At 46.1% G+C, this 14,721-nt stretch overlaps 1 protein-coding gene across 4 annotated transcripts in view; it reads right to left on the reverse strand.

Moving 5' to 3' along the window:
- Window positions 1-738: 738 nt before the first annotated feature.
- SERTAD2 (SERTA domain containing 2) overlaps window positions 739-14,721 on the reverse strand; it is an 82,662-nt gene continuing 68,679 nt past the window's right edge. For all 4 annotated transcript variants that reach the window (XM_065632499.1, XM_065632500.1, XM_065632497.1 and 1 more), the window contains one exon: window positions 739-4,503. In XM_065632499.1, coding sequence (XP_065488571.1) covers window positions 3,555-4,499 — 945 coding nt within the window. In that variant the 5' untranslated portion in view covers window positions 4,500-4,503 and the 3' untranslated portion in view covers window positions 739-3,554. The remainder of the gene's footprint in view (window positions 4,504-14,721) is intronic.

Genomic DNA, 14,721 nt, shown 5'->3' on the forward strand with positions numbered 1-14,721 from the left:
CGTCGCAACTTCAGGGGCTGGAGGTAACATCCTGCAACCTTATTCAGCCCTCCAGCCCCAGGCTGGGCTTCCCGTGTGTGTTTAAAAAAAAAAAAAATTTTTTTAAAAAATCACCTTTTTCAAACATTTACCAGGCCGGCAGGATGGAGGCGGTTGGATTTGCTCCTGGCTCTGGTCACGGATTCCAGCAGAGTGCCAGGGGAGGCCCGTCTTGAGAAGCTGACAGGGTTAGGAGCCGGACTAGGACTAATTTTGAACATAAAACTGCCCCTTATCCATACCTTTTTTTGCATATTTCAAACAACCAGACCCATATTAGAAAAAGGGAGGGAGAGGAGGGAAGGTCATGTGAACCATGCATATCCTAACTGGAACTCAATTCATTTTTCTCTGAATCTGGCTCCCACACCCTTTTTCATACAGATTTACATTCCTACAAGAGAATACATTCCTACCATACATTCTGTACATGTTACAATCCAGATGTTGTTAGCTTCACAATAAAATAAATATATTTACAGAAGAAAAAAAAAAAAAAAGAATAAATAATTTATGAAAAACAGAACAAAAAAAATCACTTCAAATCCAAAGCTCTTATTCTGCTCCCATCTTGTCACTTCATTGCACATTTAATGTCAATCTCTACCCCTGGCGCAGGTCTCGGAGAAATGCCACGCGTGGCTGCTATTGGGACCATGGTGAAGGCCACGCTGGTGACAGCGCGGGGACAAAGCCACAGCTGAGCCCTTCTGCCGTGGTTCCAGACCAGCACCACTTGCTGTCATTTGTGTCCCGTGGGATTCCCATACGGACGCTGCCCCAGGACACCCGCCGCAGCACCGAGGACACACAGACATCATCTTCCCAGGGGTAAAGGGGATTTAGAGCTCGTCTCCTGTTCTGCAGATACAAAAACTTTGACTAATCCCACTTAATAGCGTAGCTCTCCAAAAATGGCATTGATGTGAACTTTTGCTTAGCGTATAGTATTTATTTAAATGCATAAGTAATTCCCTCCCCCCTCCCCCAAAAAAGGCAGAAATTAGTCTGCAAATTAGTTTTTAACCATGGTAAGGTGAGTGTTTACCAAGTTACCATGTGAAACCGATGTTACCGTGTGCCTGCAGGTTTGTGCGGACACACAACCATCTTCCCAGTTACAAGAGGTGCAGGACGCGGCGGGGCTGCTGGTTTTCCTACGAGGGCCGAGAGCTGCGGCTGAGCAATGTCCGGTCGCTGCCGGGGTGAGACGGAGCAGCCCCCCCCTGCTCCACACCCCCTTGCTTCTGATGGTCCCTAAAGCTACACTTGGTCAATGGTTTTCTGTTTGAAGCAATAACTTTTTTCTTTTTTTTATATATATTTTTTTTTAGTCTGTTTAAGGAAACAACTGCAAATCCATCAGCATCCTGCTGCTTCACTGAGTTCAGCTTGGAAAAAAAAAAGAAAAAATAAGCAAACCAACCCACTCCCTCAGCCAGTTCCCCCCTCCCTTCCCCAGCACCACGTCTCACCCTGGCAGATGAATTAGGAGCCAGAAGCACCTTTCGTAATCGTACACGATGCATTTCATTTCGATGAGGAGTTCCTTCATTGCAAAAGACATCTTTGCTTTTACACTGTGTCTGTGTGCATATCTATGTTACATCTCTCTATCTACATACTAATAAATATATATATATGGCCTGTTTTAAAGTGCCAATTTATAAAAAGCCGCCTCCTGAAAAGGCAGACAAGACCCAATTTCATCCATGACAAGAAGGGAGCAGAATTGACTGAATATTGCCAAATGACGTAAAACATAATTTAAAATTTCTTAAATAAATATAAAAGTTATTCCTAAAGAAGCCATAGGCATGTCAACAATACAGGTTGTAACCGGCGCTCAACAGCTAAAGTACCATTGAAAAAACTAAAATGCCACAGCGACTTCAGCAATAGGCATGATACATTGCAAACATTTTTTTTTTTTAAATTAAATGTACACCACAATGAACTTAAAAAATGCTATTGGTGCAGTAATGAGAAGACTTCTCAGGTGTTACGGGGAACGGGACCATGCATAGAAAGCTGTGTCTGTATATTCGTTGTAAAACAGGTCTATAAAGTGTAAAGCAGGTAACACAGTTGATACAAGAAACCAACCCTATACGAGATGCCAAGTGACGTAACACGACTAGCTCCAGTTTCCACAGCAATGGATATTAAAGCAAGTCCATCCAGTGCAGGTAAGAGATGAGCTTCACTGCAGTAATACTGAAGTTGCCATTTTTTCAGCACTTAGCACAGTGAGGTGGGGTGACGGCAGGAGAAATGCTCCAAGAAAGGGCGCGTGGACGCTGTCACGGTTTCTGCCCGCTCCACACACGCACCCACCGGGAGGGAAGGTTGACACGAGAGGTTGGTTCTGGGTGAGCGATGGGCACATCCCCTCTCAAAGCCCTTCCCAGGAGCTGGGGGTGAGAGGCGCTGATCCCCACCGCTCCACGTCACGCGGGATGGACGGGCCTGGGGACACCTGCCCGGCGCTGGGAGGCTGCAGCCGCGGTGGCACTTGGGACCTCTTGGGGTGAAGTTCCACAACTGTTTCCTGCCAACTGCTTCATGTAGGTGTTGGAAAAGGACATGGCTCTAAGTTTCAGGAATCACAGTAGTGTGCAGTGGGTACAGCAGGGAGCAAACACTTGTGAAACTCCTACAGAAGCAGCTCCCAGCCCTTTCTTAAAGCACTTTTTTTTTTGTTTTGTTTGTTTGCACTCAGGGAAACCGACTGCAGGCTTATTTGATCCAATTTTCTCTTTGCACCATACACATATAAAACATTACAACTCTGTATAAAAGTACAAGTGGTTCTTGTACATCTGAATTATGCAGGAACTATGTGAGCAAATCCTATCAAAATAGCTATTTTTTTGTGTGTATAAACAGCATTTGTTTTTTAGAAAAAACAATATCATAAACTGCAGAATCTGTACAAAAATATAAAATAAATTTGGGCAGCAGTTTCTAAACAGCCATGTAAATGCAACACTTAAAGAGGAGCAGGTTAATGCCTCCAAAAGGCTGAATTGCTAAGTCAACCTATACAGGGCTAAAATGGTATTGAGATTATCTAAATAATAAAATTTTTTACCTCTTGCAATAAAACTTATAGAAAAAATAGACAAATATGCACATGCAATTTACAGCTTTCCCCAACATAATCCTTGTGCTTAGCTTTTACATTGTTTTCTTTTTTTTTTCTTTTTTTGTAATAACATAACATTGTCTACAATACATATTCTTTCCTATACCAGGATATTCAGTCTTCCTTGAGGAACCACTTTAAAAAAAATACATTAGAAGTGGTCATACATGGATGAAGGCACTCCAACTCTGCTTGAAGCAAAAACTAGTGTGATCCTTTTCTTTTCAAAAAAGGCAAGCAAGGACGCATGCACAGTGCTGTGAATTGAGGGTGGGAGGGACTACGGAAATACTACCAAGTGTATACTACCAAGTACTGGTATTTAAAATTTAAAAAAAAAAAAAAAAGGTTGCTATATTTCTATATTTTAAGACCCAACAAGCACCTCCATGATGTGATCCAGTTCTGTAAGGTCCATTTTGAAAGGCTGATTTGGAGTTACTGGTTGACTGCTGTACGGAGCGAGAGTTTTTAGGAGCTCATCTGCTGAGACAGGAGCCATTTTTGAGGCAGCCCCCGTGGCAGACGTGCAGGGGTCAAAATCATACATGGACGTATCAATGTCAGCAAATAGGATATCATCCAGGGTCAAGTCTGTGAGGAAACCTGTGGAAGTTGTTATCTCAAAGTTGCCGGGTAGCGAGTCCATGAGTTTCGAGTCGGCCGTTCTGCTATCGGGGAGGCCCTCCGGCTTCTGAACACCGGACTCGCTGGGGTGGTCTTTAGAGTCGTCGGCTGCTGTTTCGGCTGCTACTGCCTCTGCGGAGGTAGGTGCTGGACAAAGCTCCTCGATTTCATCCAAGGCTGAGGAGAAGCTGTCCTTTACTGGTTGGAGAGCAGGAGGTGGTGGTTTCGTCGGACCATCGTGCTGGACAGTCGGGGAAGTGCAAAAAGTGTCGTCCTCGAGCAAAGAGGCCGGGGTGAGGCAGGACTCCAGGGGCGTAGTGCTTATGAAGTCGGCGGGGAGAAGGGGCTGGGGGGCGAGATGGCTGAACGCCGGCTGGGCCTCACGGAAGTTGTCGCTGAGAGGGTCGGCGGGCTGCGAAGCAGTCACGAACACGGGCCTCAAGCTGCCTTCTTGTTTGAGTTCTTCCTGGATTCGCCTCAGCATGTTGTTGATTAGAACTGTCTTTTGCAAGCTCGGCTCGGTTAATGGCCTGTGGTTATAGAGTTTCATAAGGGAAATGTTGAAGATAGTCTGACGCTGTAAGGTGTAAGACACCTTAGAGGGACCATCAGTGGGAGACACCACTTTGCCTTCCAACCCATCTTCATGCTCGTCAAACTTCCGCTTTCCTCCTTTCCCCAACATATATCTGAAAGGAAAGAGAAGAGGCCGATGAAGCCGGCAAAGCCTGGAACCTGTTCTTCCCACCTGCGTCAACACCCCCCGTCCACCATCTCCCGTGCACAGGCGCTGTGGACAGATTGGCCACTCTGTCCCCTCCTTGCTCACCCCAAACAGTCACGAGTGGAAATCTGTCCACGTAAGTAACTCACTCCAGGCCCACAGCAGCACGATGACGAGGCAGAAGCCGCCTTAACGCAGTGTTCTGGTCCATTGTGCTTAAGCACAGCTACACTGGTAAATCTCAAGCAGGAATTCATGTAAAACTCAAGCCCTTGCACCCTTGGTGGCAAATTTCACTGTTGCATATGTTAAGCGTATGGTTCCCAAATATCTGTGCATTAAGTGGACAAGCTACAGATACTATTTAAACGTTCCTTTAAATTTCCTGACTCACACAGTACTATGTCTGGCAATACAGATGTAATACACCAAAAGTTCTTACAACTAATCACCCTTTTTATTTGAAAGTGTGTTCACAGGGAGAAGGAGAGCAAGGCTCAAGCAACTGTATATGGAAAGAAAGCTGCATGAAGTCAGGAGATTCAACCCTTTGGCACACCAGCACATATGCATATCTGACCTCGTGGGTTTATTTAACTGATCACATAAGGACTAAACTACTAGAGCAGGAAATTCAATTATTACACTCAGAATTAGATAAATTACAGATGAAGAAGATCCGTCAGGTCTTTTAGTCTAATCTCCAAGACCATTCTCTGCACTGCGCTCTGCTGCTGCAGCCAGGGCCTTCGATCCTGACAGTGCTTGGCTCCGTGTCTGAGGACGGGGACATCTGCCTAGGAAAGCTCCAAAGGAGTTTGCTGTCTCCTGAAGCATTCAGCACACCCTGCTCCAGGAACCTGGCCCCCAGCAACATCCCCAGACCCACACCCTGAATCCACATGGGAGCAGGGGCCCTGCCTGTCGCTTGCACGGGGGGAGGATGTGCTGCATCTCCCCTGTGCTGCATCCCCCCTGCGCTGCATTTCCCTTGTGCTGCATCTCCCCTGTGCTGCATCCCCCCTGCGCTGCATTTCCCTTGTGCTGCATCTCCCCCTGCTCTTCTGGGTATGGGAAGTATTTCCACAAGGCAGTGTTTGAAATCCTCCACTTCTGCCTGGCTAAGGCAATGCCAGCAGCCTTTGCCGCCTCTGGTAACAGTTTCAGGAGCCTGCCAGCCACAGCAGAAAAGCTTTTGCACCAGAGCAAGGACGCATCACTCCAGATGCGCCGTTTGTATTCGCTTCTCCCCCATCAGAAATGTGTTCCTCACTCAGGACTACATCTATGTCAGGTTTCATTTGAGAATAAAAGAATGCCGTAGGGCTTTCTAAAGAACAAAAGTCGGCATAAATGCACGTGATTTTCTCCTGGTCAGATGGCAGATTTTGAAGAAAGAAACAAAGGGAATTTTATCAAACTTGCCCCATGTCATAAATCATTTTTGAGCTAAGAGTAAGTAGGGCAGTTCAATCCCTGGTGCTGTCTCTTCCAGGATGTTTGAGAGCATCTGGATATACTCCTCTACACAGCACAGTCCCAGCCTCATTTTGTCACCATTATTTCTGTAACATGAAGATCCCTCTAAACGCAAAGGAATGAAGGAATTGCTGTGCTGTGACAGAGGTGCAACCCAGCATTACGGGGAGGGCATTAAGGTCAGAAACCCTCTGCCCCACACTACCACCCGTCTTCGGTGAACAGGCAGGGTTTGGTTTGTTGAAATATCTGTGATTACTTGGGTGAGACAGCACGATCCCTGTGACAGGCACTTCTTCTGGTGCCTGTGAGATGGCAGGTCCCCTCTGACTCTCTCCCCTGCTACCTGCATGGACTGAGTTCACCAGACAGGGTGTTTCACCACATCTACATCTAAACCAAAAAAGAGCAGAGGCCGTCACTACACTTCACTTGCCTTTCCAATGGGCTGCATCAAATCAGATGAGGTAAAATCCTGCGGAGACGGAGGTAGGATTGCAGAGCAGCACCCCATGTGTCTTCCATGTCTTAGCGCTGCTTGGGTTTCCTCTCACATTTTCCCAGGTAGAGTGGTGAGGTGCTGGAGCACTAGTCCAGTCACTCTTTTAATAGGATCACAGGCAGCTCCCTGTTCATCCCTGCATCCCTCCCTCCTTTTAAGAAAACACTAATGAAATGGCATGAAGGAAAAAAAAAAAAAAAGTAGTAGATGCTTTCCAGCCCCATCTACCCAGAGAGAAGCTGCAACGGGCATATAGATTTTTAACCCCAAAGCTGACTCCTCTCATACAAGCTTTATCATGCAGCTATGGCCTACCTATTGCCTAGAAGACAAAACTCGCCTTTCTTATTTGAGTACAGTTCCCAGTTCTCTCAATGGGATCTGACCCTGCGAAATGACTGCACCAGGCAGGTCTAACACCAATTTGATCATCATACGCCAGTCTCCCAGTGGCTAAGAACTTGCAAACATGCCAAAGAATGCCTGACAAACATTTAAAAGCAAAGAGCCCTTGAGAAGCGGGAGAGGGGGCAAAAGAAGTCAAGATGTCAATGCAAAAGGAGCTTCAGAAAGCATTTGCTGGATGTTAAATCCAAAATCAGATTGGGTGAAGTGAGCCTCTTCTGGTTAAAAATAAGTCCCAAATCCAGATCATTTTCTAGCATATTATGCAATTAAAAAAAGAAAGGCGGTAGGGAGGGAGCAAGCTGAGCAGAGCTGAGGAACGGGTAGGCTGCCATCCAAGCTCCTTGGCCAGCTACCAGCAATCTCCGAGCCTGGAATCTCGGGCGAACAAAACCTCTGAAATTTAGCACTACTGCTGAAGTCTGGTTTTTCTCTGCTCCCTGGTGTCACTTCCACGGACCACTCCAGAGCTGTGCACGTGTGTTTGGGGTGCGAGGAGGGGGTTTGCTGTTTAAGTGTTCACGATGGACACGCTTCCTTCCACTTCGGACAGACAGAGCAAAAAAGGGAGGACCGAGCTGGCAAGAATCAAAACCCCTGCCCAAGTCCAGCAGGTTTTCACAGCAGCGACGGGTTAGGAGGAGAACTAGCAGCTTTCTGTCCCTTCCTACTATCTCCTACCCCTGAAAAAGGACAGACTCTGTCCTAAAGACATACCAATGCTCCTTCCGCAACGCTCTATTTAAAGAAGAAATTTTTAAATGGCTTGGGGACTAGGACAGTTTTGAAGTTTGTCAGGCTCCGCGAGGAATGTATAAAAATATTCACTGCACACAGAAAACCTCCTTCCCCGTGATAAAGAAAACAGCCCATTCGGGTGGCCACGCTCTGCTCCCTGCACTTGATTATTAATTGTCAGGGGACACCAGCAGGCATTTCGAATTAACCCAATTGAGCCCATTTGCATCCAAGATTGAGGTGCTGGTAGTTAAAACATTTTTTTAAGCTGATCGGTAAAAGCTACAGGATCATCATTAGTAAACACAACTCACTACGTCATTTTCCAGGAAGCTCAGAAATGATTCAAGGTTTCCTGTATGTATGACTGTCGAGCTTTCACATCTCACTTGATCTTCACGTAGTGTGGTTCAGAGCTTGTTCTTTTAAAAGATAAAATAGATCAGGCAACTTCCAATTTCACCTACTAGCTTTTCAGCGCAGCTTTCGGTTTCCTTTTCCCCAGAAATTCTCTCTGAAGCAAGTTTAACCATTAAAGTGGCAAACAAGGATGCTAGCCTAAGCAAGGGGATTTTCTTCCCCAATACAGGGGCTCAAGTGAGCACCTCTAGATTCTCAGCTTTACAGAGTTTTATTTTATTCCCTGCTCCCCTGGCACGCTAATTGGAATTGTAAAAACATTTTCCTCCAGTTTCCATAAATCACTTTGTTCATTTTAAGCAAAGCAGAGAGGCAGTATCTTTTTAGGCCAACTGATAGAGTTGGTAAAAACAAGATGGTCTTTCAAGCTTGCAAGCCTTTCTCTGGATCTTCATAAAGGTATTTTATAGTTTCTGACTGCCACAGCTTCAGACAACATTGCCTGATTGTTCTTTACAGCTCAAACCAAATCAACAGTTTCATGCCTACATTAAAGAGATCGATTTTGTACATCTTAAGATACTGAACAATATTTAAAAAAAAAAAAAAGGCGCTAGCTGTACAATGCCAACATTTGATCTGGTTCAGTTCTGTTCATCTCAAAAACTTTACCTCTAGCTTTTCCAGCCAAAGCTTCTGCTGGGAGAAGCTTAGAGATCGGGTTGGCCTAAGATCAGTACGAGATGAGATACGCTCATACCCTCCCAAGCATCAGAGGACAGAGCTGGCCAACCAAGTCATACGATACAGCCGTACCAGGGACAGCCAGACAACAGCAACCCACCAAAACACCAGACTGGACAGGACACGCCAAAGGATCACATCCATGGAGGGTCTTTTGTGCATCTATTTTGGTTGAGCAACAATCCCAGCCAGATGTATTTCTGCTGCAATTCTATCCGTCTGCCAGCAAACATCATTTTGGGGCCAAGTGCTAAGAGCTGAGATGGGATGTCACTTCGCTTTTGTTGTTGTTTCAATAAAGGGTGTTGCAGGGTTTTGATATGCAAGTGAGTTTTCAATGTTACTTAGGTACGTGGAACCAGAAAGCTGAAGAAAGGCAATGGAAAAACTGCATTTATCCAGGGACTGGGGTGGGGGGAGTTACTTGGAGATGTTCCCCAATTTTATCCACCAGTTGGCTCCAGCTCTGGAAGACCCAGACCCAAAAGCTGAACCATTGTTGCTCAGAAAGATTCTACTTGCTTTTTTGCCCATTTAGGGTGATTGCACGTGCCTCAGAGCCAGAGAAACCCCAGCATTGTCTGGGAGTTGGCTTCTCTTAATTGAAAAACAAAAGTAATATATATTTTTTTCATTTGCATGCCATTTAGCTTCCTTTTATTGGCTCTGCATGCTCTTCAGACAGAGCTGGAACGAAATGCAGTTGGGGCTCAGCAGAAGACATAATCAGCCTGGAGCGGGTGGTTCTCTGGAGTCAACCATCATCGATTAAACACAGAAAAGCTTGTGCAATGCCTGACTATGTCTCTGAGCCCACTCAGTGACGAATCCTTTGCTCTCCAGAGGACAGAGGTATGCACACATCGTGAGAGAAGTATTTATCGATTGTACTTAGGACGTTATACCTTGTCACTGCTGGACTGTTTCTGATGTCTTTAATAATTGGGAGTCTGGCATAGGGAAGCACCGGGTTTATAATAATAGAGGAAAATAAGTGATTTGTTATCTCACTAATAATAAAAATAACCCTTAATGTTAATTCTCAAAGGCTTTTAACAGTTTAGTTTAAAACATCTCTCAAGACTAAGGGCTCTTCTTGGAAATCAATTCCACAACCCACTAGTCCCTCCCCACTCATCAAGGCAGACAGGAGAGAAAAAAAAAAAGAGGAACCAAACACCAAGAGGGACAGCGGAAAGGGATCTTTAAGAAGTTAATTTTCACTCATGTATTTACGCCGCCATTTCAGTTGGTCATGGGATGAACAGCTTAATACAGTGAGGTTCACTTTTAGAACAAACACCACATTGCTCAAAAAGGTAAAAGCGTCAAACCCCAGAGTCCACAGGCAACAATTCCTCTCCACGCAGCCGAAAGCCAAAGGACACATGTGAGCTGTAGGGGCTTGTGCAAAAAGCGGAGTTTAAAGCAAGACCGGTCACTTTCTGATTTCTTGGGTAATTAAAACCACAGGGGGAAAAAAAGGAGAGAGAAAAAAAAGGCAACTTGGGGGAATTAAAATAAAACACTACTTCACACACATGTACAGAAAACAAAACAAAACAAACAAAAAACACCACATAAGCCCCCCAAAATAAGAGAGTACTCAATTCACACATTTCATGCCCAAAATAAAGTTTCCAAACCTCAGGTGTAAATGAACCTCACCAAGGCTTCTTGGAGACTCTATCCAGTACATTACGCAAGCGCTCTGTGTCACTTCTGGCACATGAAATATTATTTTCCTCTCCTCCATCCCTCGCTCCTCATCCGTGAGGGTTGCATTGGTTGTATCCCGGCCCAACGGTAGTCAATGAGTGTTTTGTTACTGACTTCAGCAGGATCAGGATTTGGCATAGATAGCTGCAGGACCAAAATAAAAAGGCCTTTTGTGCCAACTGGGTTCAAGTGGCAAGACAAGGGCTAGATCCTCTGAGCTAGGAGAGGCAGCTCGGGCTGCCGCGAGGCATTTCGGTGCTGTTGAGTCCAGCCTGAGGGACAACCTGAACTTGTAGCCAGGCCCCATGACTTCAAAGCATCCATCCCCTAGAGCTAGGGAGGCAAACAGGTAAGCAAGCGTCTCTCTCCCCATCTCTGTTTCCACATCCCTAAGGTCACAGCAGAGAGAATAGCGGTAGCATCTTAAGAAGACCCCTCGGGGCAGGACCATGGGCTCATGTGCCACAGAACATTGCTCCTTGTCCTGCAGGATCCCAGCAAAGCGAAGCAAACCTGCCCTGTTAACTGGGAGTCAGTCTGCCCTCAGAGCACAGGCAACCTCCTCTCATTCAAAGCTGGAAAGGAAGGGAAACAGATGAGGGGAACGCCAGTATAAATCTGGCACCCTCTCCCAGCCTCGCGATAAACAAGGAAGAAAGTCGAAGAGCCCAGGTGTCGAGGTTTAAACTCCAGGACTGGAACAAATAAGTAATGTGGACTTTCAGAGCCAACAGCCACCGTATGATGAAAATCATCCCTCTTTGAAGAGTTCACCCACTGACACTGGGGTTTTTAAATCCTGGCACGGCAGCATCCCTGGGAGCTAGTACAGCATGTACCACGCAGTAACACACAGCTACGTTCAATATGCTGCAGCTGGCTTGCAATTTATACGCTGACGGGTGGCATGGGGTGGTTTGTTTTGGTTTGCTTTTTTTCCTCTTGCAAGGCTGCTTCTTGGGCTCTGATGCAGATTTTACTTGTTCAAGGGTAATGCGCCCATGTCGCCCCACTAGAGAGGGCTCCTGACAACTGCTGCCTGCTAAGAGCTGGGTCTCACATCACACGAGTTAGAAAACAAAACCCCCAACCCTAGACAAGAGATACAGGGAACAGAGCAGTGTTGGGGTTTCTGTCCTCTCCAGACCCAGTGCTCAGACATTACCTATTTACGAGGTTTATTTTCCCTGACACTTACATTTTATACTAATTCTGGCTGCCTTTTTTTTTTTTTTTGAGTGAGGTTTAATAAGCACTTACAAAACTCTCCTTTAGAGCTGTATCAAAAAATTGGCCTCCTGGGTAGCTCTGTGCTTCCAGAGAGTACAGAGAATTGTTTTAATGTTTGCAAGCCTTCGCTGCAAGGCTGTTGGTGCCAGCAGTAACTCTGGCAGGTATTTTTCACATATACTTTAAAGGGCTCTACCTCTTCCCATTCTCCTGTGGTGGATGGGTGAACCTCGGCTCTTCCAGAAGAAGCAGAGAGGCAAGCAAAGCCACTCGGCACCCTGTTGGGAAGCACCCCACTCCCACATTTAACAAGAAAGGTGCCTCCCCTCACCCCAAAACGCAGCTTTAGGCACCCACAAGTGAAGATTGGGGGAGAGCAATTAGCAAGCTGAGTGACAGTGATCTTTTCTAGCCTCCAGTTAAAACTGAAATAAGAGGGGAAAGCATAGTGGGTGACTTTCAAAGGCTAATCTAAGCAACGAGGTAGCTACTGCATAAGGAAACCTCCCGACAAACAGGAGACAAGAAATCCAAGGAAACTCGCTCTCATTCGAGCAGCATCTGAAGTCACGCAGTTCTTGTGGGGTTTGACTTTGGTACTCAGAGCCTGGAGTCCCCAGGTCCCTGAAGAAGTGTCCATGTTAATCAGAAAGTAAGGTGAAGCCGTCCCTAGCAAATAAGCAATGCAATTATAAAGTCAGTCAATAGTGTAACGCCAGCCAACGTGTTCCAGCGATATTTTGAAACTGTAATCTGATCCTACTGTTTCCATCCTCGTGCCTTGCCTGCTCTCCCTTGTTGCATACTGTACTATTTGAGGCCCAGAGGGCAAAGCAAGCTCTTGCTGTTTGTTAATGATCAGAAACTGTGTTTCGAGCGAGAGCTCTACGTGCACCGCCCACGCTACTTTCTTGATAGTTTCTTAAAACTTGCAGCCCATTGAAGCCCTGCTAGAAGGCTCTCTGAAAAACAAAAGCAAGCAAAACAACCAAAAACACAGCTACAAACTCCACTTCTGCCTTCAGTTTCCAGCTCCTTTTTATCATGCTAAAAAAAGGCAAAGCCACAGTGCAAGGCAATCTCCGACTCTGTAGTGTGTTAAGTCTTGCAGGAAACATATGCTTCTATTAAATTGGAAACAGTTTCTAATGCTGTCAGTTTGCTAAATGTAACATGTTCTCTTGGAAGAAGTGGAACAGTTTTAATGTTTTTGACTAACTGCACACACCAAACAGGGTATGTCTGATAAAGCTGGAATGGACTCCTATAAATATAGCTTATGATAAATTACTGCCTCATTAACTAATTGTTTGGAAAAAAGAGAGCAGGTTTTCTAGATTATAGGTGTGTTATTAAGGGTGTTTATAATATTAGGAATTCTATCACGGTAGCAGAACATAATGCAAGTTTAAATCAGACGAGCACTTATTAGCTCGTTAAACCATTAAAGACTACCCTGGCAGAATTAGAAGGTGAACAAGACAAGACCGCACAGGTTCTGTGCGTGGAAACCTGGTTAGGCGGATTTCAAACTGCCTGCGAGACTGAAGTCAAGAGCAAAAGCTCTGAGCACCTCTGACTACTTCTTTTCAGTACAAAGCAAAGGAGGCAATATAGCTTTGTAACACACAGAGGCTAGAAAACATTTATTCAAAATAGGTTTTATTCATGTACAGGAAAGCAGTCATCTTTACTGGAAGAAAAAACAAACAAACCAACCAACCCAACAGGTTTGGATTGCCCAGCAGAAGTCATTTCTACCTCAAAAGGTCTCACACAGCCAAAATGTCAATTCTCACATGTTCTGCTTCAGACACAACTTCCCATCAGCATCCTTGCAACAGCACCCAGCAGATGCAAACAAGACCCCAGCCTGCTCCTTTCTGGCCTTGTTCTTAACTGGAAGCTTTACGAAACAAGCTTTCTACAATTGCCAATGTCACCTCAGCTCTTCGCAGGCCTGGTGCAGAAGTGGCCCTGCTGACCACCAACCCCAGCAGCAGCTGCTTTGAGCCAGACTAGGGTGTAGGATTCCCCTCTTCCCACTACCAGGAGCTGTCTTGAAGGGTTTAGCCACTGGGGGAGAGAGATTTTCAGCAAGATGGCAAAGCTGCCCTCTCCTCAGGTCACCTCTGTGCCGAATCCTCTTTCCAACCTTCCCCAGGATGGCCACACACCATCTACTCCCAACAGCGCCCGTGCCACTGCACAGGAGCCTCCTCGCTCGGGATCAGCTTGCCTGAGACTCTGGGCTTCAAAGAGCCACCCAGAAGAGCTGGGGCGAGGTTATTCCAAAATTTGGGTCTCCACGTGGCAGCACTAAGGAAGCAGCCAGGCCTGCCAAGCGTGAATCAAATTACACTGTGCTGTGTACACACAGGCTGAGCAACTCTGCTGCCAATCTCAAAAGCTCAAGGACCGGGAGCTGCGTTACACACCTGGGCATCTGTAGTAGGAAATCAGAGCTGCAGTAAATAAAACCAGGCACAGCACTAGGCCAGCTCCTTAGACTTTACTACGTGATTAGCTGATTATTCAGCAGACTCTGCTTGTTGTCACCTGAAAAATATGTGAGGGCTTCTACGCACAAGCTTCCCCAGGATCAGCCAAGAAGCTCCTCCTGCTCCACACCATGGTTTCGCTTCACAAGTCCAGCACTCCAGGCCTCCCTGGAGAGACGCAAGAGATGCCAGTGCTGCAAGCAGGACCACGGCATGATGAAATCTCCGCACCGGTGGGCAAGGAGCCCACTGCACACAGCTCCGCGCTAGGAGAACGAGGGATATCATCGCTTCAAGCCGGGGAGCAGCAGCAATTAAGACAGCTGTGTACCGCTCCAGGGCCCAGCTCAGCCAAGGGCTGACTGCTTCCATTTTTTCCCCGCTGCAGAGCCAGCAGACATCAGCACAGCAGAAGCAGTGGCTAAAACAGAGGCAACTTACTTGTAAATCTCAATTCAAAACAATCTGAAAAAGCTAGCGCGGCCACCAGAAAGTGATACAGGCT

This window comes from Caloenas nicobarica, chromosome 3 (genome assembly GCF_036013445.1).
Source record: "Caloenas nicobarica isolate bCalNic1 chromosome 3, bCalNic1.hap1, whole genome shotgun sequence".
Taxonomy (NCBI): domain Eukaryota; kingdom Metazoa; phylum Chordata; class Aves; order Columbiformes; family Columbidae; genus Caloenas; species Caloenas nicobarica.